General features: G+C 39.4%; 1 protein-coding gene across 3 annotated transcripts; it reads left to right on the top strand.

Moving 5' to 3' along the window:
• The first annotated feature begins 2,554 nt into the window (after positions 1 to 2,554).
• On the top strand, positions 2,555 to 6,353 carry LOC104597552 (protein NRT1/ PTR FAMILY 7.1-like). 3 transcript variants are annotated; one of them, XM_088891974.1, is made up of 6 exons: positions 2,555 to 2,599; positions 3,020 to 3,072; positions 3,377 to 3,521; positions 3,659 to 3,876; positions 4,116 to 4,660; positions 5,020 to 6,353. In XM_088891974.1, the coding sequence occupies exons 2-6, from the start codon at positions 3,031 to 3,033 to the stop codon at positions 5,876 to 5,878; spliced, it is 1,809 nt and encodes a 602-aa protein (XP_088748100.1). In that variant the 5' UTR covers positions 2,555 to 2,599; positions 3,020 to 3,030; the 3' UTR covers positions 5,879 to 6,353. The 3 variants fall into 3 exon arrangements, with proteins under 3 accessions (XP_088748100.1, XP_019053343.1, XP_088748101.1); XM_019197798.2 differs by having other exon boundaries at positions 2,585 to 2,599; positions 3,371 to 3,521; XM_088891975.1 differs by lacking the exon at positions 2,555 to 2,599 and having other exon boundaries at positions 2,613 to 3,072.
• The last annotated feature ends 415 nt before the right edge of the window (positions 6,354 to 6,768 follow it).

Raw genomic sequence — 6,768 nt, 5'->3', positions numbered from 1 at the left:
CATACGTACATATATATAAATATGCATATGTACATACATATATAAGCAAAGCAGAGATATCTACAGGATGGGAATTGGGGGCATGGGGATGAAAATTTCCCCTTCCCCATTCCGATGGGGAAAATCATCCCATGACCCATGCCCGCCCCGAAGTGGCGAAGTTCTCACAATGATCGGGGAAATGGGAAGATATTGCCATCGCTAAACTCTATTTGAGAAGGTTGGAGAGTCAAAATAGGAAGCTGAACCCAGCGGTAAAACAGCAGAGAGGATTGATGCTGTGGTTCCCACAACGTCGGTGAAGACTAATAGACTATTGATCTCGCCGAAGGATCAGCGTTGAAATCCACAAGGATCCGGCCGGCGGGTTGCAGGGATGATGTTTTTGTTAGCAATGGCCACCAATTTTTCTGAAGTTTCTTACTGTTTTATTTCACGTGCCTCAGGCCTTGTGTCAAATATATACTATTGCTACGTTGTAAACAGCTAGTCGAGACTGTTTTCCCCCCAAACAGTCGAACAGTCAAAAGTTTTCCCTGATCTACAGGAGAGTCAGGGAGTGCTTTACATTCAGTTTCCTAATAAAAAGGAAACTGAATTGGTAGTGGGTACATTTAAATAGGCGGTTGGGAGAAATACGAAGAGGAGAGAGAGAGAGAGAACAAGCTCAGGTAGAAAATTGTAGTAGTATAGTCTTTGATCTTTGTAGGGGAAAGATCGGCACTTCTGGGCAAAATTTGTCCCACTTCTCATCCATAATCGTAAATGACAAAAGAGCTCACCAGTTCTTTTGGTTCTCTGGCGTCGCCACTTGTGTTTCTTGATAGTCGCTCGTCACCCTCGCCGGAATCCGGCGGAAACAGGGAGAAACTCACCTTGTCAGTTGCCAAGCCTTGTAAAAAGGGTAGGCCATCCTGTCCATACTAGTATTCTGTAATCGTTTATTCTTCAATTTTCCTTTTTGCTTTCACTTTCTGATTTTGCCTTCTTTTTGGGTTTTACACCATGCATGTTGGTGTGTAACTGTGTACTAGTAGACCATGTTTTAAAAATAATTAAGTTTGGGACAGTGGTGAGATGGGAATCGATGAGGTGGGGTTGGTGATGGCAACCCTTCACTCCATCCATGGGATCTCATCACATCCACAGGTTTAATCCAATCCACTAATCTTGATAATTTGATTAAAACTCCGACGATCTTAGGCTTCAACTTATGCAACTCATACAATAACTAAGCTTTTAATTTGTTTTCAACTTTGGGCTGTGGGAAACAAAACTAATCCAAAAAAGTGTTTTGAGGGTGTGGTAAAAATTGCTTTTAGAAACATAAAAATCTAAAGCTAAAACACTTTTAAGCCTCAAAGCACAATGCCTGAAATTGGGGCCTTGTGCTTTTGGACTTTAAAAGAAACATATTCTGAAGCTTAATTATCCAAACACAATAACCTTAAATCTATCAACAGTCTAAATATGGGGCATACATACAGTTTGATCCTAGTATCTCCAATATTTATACTTTAATTTGGTGTCCTGATAATTCACTGATCCCCTTCGAGAAAATATAGAATAATATTGTGTGAAATTATAATTGAACACAGTGGTTTAAGAGACAGGCCATGTGTGCAGCTGGGCTTGTTGACAGTGCAATAACTTAGATAAAGTATATGAATTTTGATTATTTGATTAATTTATTGTAATTAGGATGTTCTTAGGGAAATTAGTACAATTTATCAATCTAAGATATGAAGAAAATATAATTTTTTACCTGCAATTTTATCAAGTAATGCTATAGTTTTGCTCATCAAAAAAAATAAAAAAAAGAAAGAAAACCATTCAAATAGTTGTAGTTAAATCATGAATGATCAAATAAAAGAAAACACTTCTTCACCTTATAATAAATAACATATTTGTTTGGGGCCATAGTGATAATTTTACATGAACAAAAAAATAGGTCTTCCAAATATGACAGTAAATTAAATATTTAGCAAAAAAAATGTGGCAGTAAAATATAAAACAAAATATGACAAGATAGCAAATGACTTCTGAAAATTGGTACCAATATCCTTGAGAAAAGGATTTCATCTTGGAAAAACTTTCTTTTCAAAGAAAAAGGAAAGAAACTGAAAAAGACTAAATAGCAAAAGTTATTTGGATATATTCTGAGGTCACTGTTTTCCTATGCTCTTTGTGCATGGTGACGCGATTAATTATAAGAATTACAGACAAATATAGAGCAGAACCAGTGGAAACAGAAAGTTTCCAGAAACATATGAGTTAAAAAGGGCGAAAACAAATCAACGATAAGATTTTGTCTTTGATGGAAGCATTTGAACAGAAAACCTCCACTGGCTCAAGAGAAAGAATCAACAGAAGAAGCGACCCAGTTAGTGGCGGATATTCTTCCAGACTACATTCTCCTTCTCGAGCGTCCACCACTACTATTTCCTTTATTTCTCCCTGCAAAGTTTGCTTTTATTGCAAACGAAAATTAAATTCCTGAAAACGACATTCATCGTCCCTTTATTTCCCTATATATTTACCTCTCTTACACCCTTCTCTCCTCACTTCTCTTCATCTCTCTCTATCTTCCTCTCTCAGTGTAAGTTTTCTTCCCTTGGTTGAGTTGTTCTTACTTCTTCATTCCCTTTAATATTCTTCTATCTATATCATCATTTCTTTTCACCATTTTTAAGTAGAAATCTACCAATATCTGTCTGGTTTCTCAATTTTAATGCTCCACTCATATATAAACACTTCGACGCATCTGAAATCTGCTTTCAGATACTAGTCTTCTCGTCCTTTTTTGACTTTGTTTTTTTTTTTCTTTTTTGCCACCTCTACGTCCATGACCAACTCAGTACGTTAAGTTAGAACAGAGGAAGAGAATCATTTGCAACATCTTCTTTTACGTACCCTTGAGCCTTCAAAGTTTTTGCGCCTGCTGCTTTCGCCCCTGCATGAAGGGCTGTATTTAGTGTTTCAGTCCATCTAACAGAGATTTTCTCTTGTATTTTCGTAGAAGAAGTGAAAATGGCAGCTCTGGAGATCAGCAACAAAGATATCTCGCTCAAGGTTGGGACTTTGGAGTTTGACTATGTTTTTGGTCCAGCTGAGCCGTATGAGAGTGGTCTGGCTGAGATTTCAGTGACTGCCACCTAAGCAAGGGCAATCTTGTGCCTACGTGGCAACTGGCAAAGCTAAGAATCTGTGGGTGGACCAACCCTTGTATGGCGCAGCTAGATTATTGCCCACTAAAGCGATGCATCTGGGCTTTCCCGTCCATGACATTCAAATTAATCTATTCCTTGAGAATTAATTTCTGCTTCCCTTTTGATTTTTGACCATTATTAGATATTTTTATGCATTGAAGAAACAGGTGATAGAAGAAAATGGCTTTGGAGAATCAGCAGTGAACACAGACTTAACTCAGAACGAACAGAAGAAGGGCCCCGTCGATGAAAATGGAAGCCTTGTAATCAAAAGCAATTCTGGAGGGTGGAAGCCTGCATTTCTGTTACTGGGTAATCACTAATCAGGCCGGAGTTTTATGTTTTTATATATACAGAAAATTTATGGGTTACGTTGTTTTCAAGTTAATAATCCTTTAGATTAAACAATTAATATTCTACAATTCTCTCGAATGGGTGCATGCATGCAGCAAACCAAGGTCTGGCAACGCTTGCTTTCTTTGGCGTGGGTGTAAACTTAGTTTTGTTCTTGACAAGGGTTCTTCAGCAAGACAATGCCAATGCCGCGAACAATGTTAGCAAGTGGACTGGAACTGTTTACATGTGTTCCTTGATCGGCGCGTTCCTCAGTGATTCATACTGGGGCAGATACTTAACCTGTGCAATCTTTCAGTTGATATTTGTGCTGGTATATTTATCTTCTCTATTTCTAGCTTTTTACTACTAGCTAGTACTCGAAATAATCTCCTGGTGCATGTAATTCATTGATTAATCGGATTTAATTTGTTAACACCCAAATCGTAAGAACCATTTGAATGGGACAGATTGGTTGCATATAAGAAAAGGAACAATCATATCAGAAAGGACGACTGGTGTTAGCTAGACCATATATATATATTCATAAATTTTCCATTACTTGTTTAACAGGGACTGGTACTGCTATCACTATCGTCTTGGCTGTTCCTGATCAAACCAGATGGTTGTGGAGATGGAGTAATTGATTGCAGGCCAGCATCTTCGGCTGGCGTCGCCATCTTCTATTTATCAATTTACCTGGTTGCCTTTGGATACGGCGGTCACCAACCCACGATAGCCACTCTGGGATCCGACCAGATCGACGAGCACGCAAAAGCAGCCTTCTTTTGCTATTTTTATTTCGCTTTGAACGTGGGTTCTTTGTTCTCCAACACCATCTTAGTCTACTTCGAGGACTCAGGCAAATGGACGCTGGGGTTCTTAGCGTCCGCAGGCTCTGCAGTTCTAGCCCTTATCCTCTTCTTGATTGGAACACCCAAGTATAGGTTTTTTAAGCCATGTGGCAACCCATTGCCACGTGTTGCCCAGGTATTTGTTGCAACTTTCAGGAAATGGGATGTAACTGTCCCTGCAGATTCTGAGAAATTGTATGAGTTGGAAGGTTCAGAATCTGCAATTAAAGGGAGCAGAAAGATCATGCACAGTAATGAATTCGGGTAAGTAATATCTTAAAGACCAAACTCCAAAGATTAATGGTTGATGAACACAAATGTATAACTTATTCCACAGTTGATTTAATATTTTAACCAACCCCAAGCTTGATTGAACTGGCCGGTTTGGTTCTCTGGGTGGTTTGATGACTTGATGTCCATGAGTCCATGACCATGTGGTTAAGACTTAAAATCCGAGCTAGCTTGTCACTATCTTGCCACACCAACATGGTTCACCTAATTGGTATGGCTTGTGGCCCATTTAATTTGTGTTTTCGTACTACAACCACCTAGGTCAATTGGTGAGTGATTTTATTATATATGAATTGATTATTCTTTTGTCTATATCCTTTGAATCTGTTCAGGTTCTTGGACAAGGCAGCAACCAAGACCCAGAATGATTTGCATGGAACTAACGACCCATGGAGGCTCTGCACAGTGACTCAGGTAGAAGAGGCCAAATGCGTCCTTAAGATGCTGCCTATATGGCTCTGCACCATCATATATTCCGTCGTCTTCACCCAGATGGCTTCGCTCTTTGTTGAGCAAGGAGTCGTTATGAATTCCAGCACCGGCGACTTCCGGCTTCCCGCAGCAAGCATGTCTGCTTTCGACATCTGCAGCGTTCTAGTTTTCACCGGCATATACCGTCAAATCCTCGTGCCCGTCGCTGGCAGACTAACAGGCAATCCCAAAGGTCTGTCTGAGCTCCAACGAATGGGTGTAGGACTCATAATCGGAATGCTAGCCATGGTGGCTGCTGGAATCACCGAGATCGAAAGACTTAGAAGGGTTACCCCTGGATACGAGTCAAGTTCGCTAATCATATTTTGGCAGATACCACAGTACACTCTGGTAGGAGCCTCGGAGGTGTTCATGTATGTGGGTCAGCTGGAATTCTTCAATGGGCAAGCCCCAGATGGAATTAAGAGCTTCGGGAGCTCACTTTGCATGGCTTCCATCTCCCTCGGAAACTATGTCAGTAGCTTGTTGGTTAACATGGTGATGGGGATTACAGCCAGGAATAACAAGCCGGGATGGATCCCTGGGAACCTCAATTCCGGTCATATGGACAGGTTCTACTTTCTCCTTGCTGGGCTAACAGTAATTGATTTCGGGATATACTTGTATTGTGCTAAGTGGTATAAGTGCATCAAGCTTGAGGGCGATGTGGAAGCCATTGAGGTGGAAGGACAAGCAGATGATGTGCTTCGAAAAGTCTAACCAGACTTTGAGTCTTGAGTGTTACAGATGGGAAAATGACTGTTTATATATTTATAATTGGCAAGCCATTTCAACTCTCCTATCTTTGGCTTTCTTTTCTGGAATAGTCCAAAGAATGGTACAAATTAGTAGCTGACCAAGGAGTTACCTCAGTGGTGAATCATGATCACCTGGTGATGTTCATTTGTTTTGATATTGCATATAGAAAGACAGCCATTTCCCTTCTTGGTACTCAAGAAATTGATGAATACCTGTCCATATGTATTTATTAATCATAAAGAGAGAAGCATGACCTTTCAGAATAGATTTGTAAGGAATGATTGCTTCTTCTATTTTAAGGCAGAGGAGTTGATTTAGGGCCAATATAGGATTTGGCTACATCTTATGTTAATGCTTTGTAAGGTCTGAAATAGACCTATTTGGATTGTACTCTGTAACTTTGAGTGTTGAAAATTGGAACTGTGTTCTCCATTAATTCTACTCAACTAAATCCCAAGATATAGTTCTGAAATATCACAAACGGCATATTAATTTGTTTTTCGGTAAGTCATTTAACAAATTAAACGATTTACCATTTTTAATTTTTATCCATATATTTTATTATTAAAAAGGGCAATTATATATGTCTAATACTAGTTTTGACAAATTTCCACCCAAATGAAAAAATTACTAATTACCATGTATGGGTATCACTTAAAAACTTAGTTGCCCACCAGATGGGTGATACCCATAGGAAAATCCATTTTAATGAAGCCCATAGTTACCAGTAGCTAGGCAAATGTGGATAAGTTGATCAACTTTTCAAAAACACCAACATGCCCATGAAGTCTATTCCAACCATCGAAATTGAAAAGGACAGTACCGTGGTATCCCGGCAGAGTGATTGGATG

Source organism: Nelumbo nucifera, chromosome 7 (assembly GCF_055504915.1).
Source record: "Nelumbo nucifera cultivar China Antique chromosome 7, China Antique-T2T, whole genome shotgun sequence".
Taxonomy (NCBI): domain Eukaryota; kingdom Viridiplantae; phylum Streptophyta; class Magnoliopsida; order Proteales; family Nelumbonaceae; genus Nelumbo; species Nelumbo nucifera.
The sequence above is the reverse complement of the archived record's forward strand: the minus strand, read 5'-3'. Positions and strand labels throughout refer to the sequence as shown.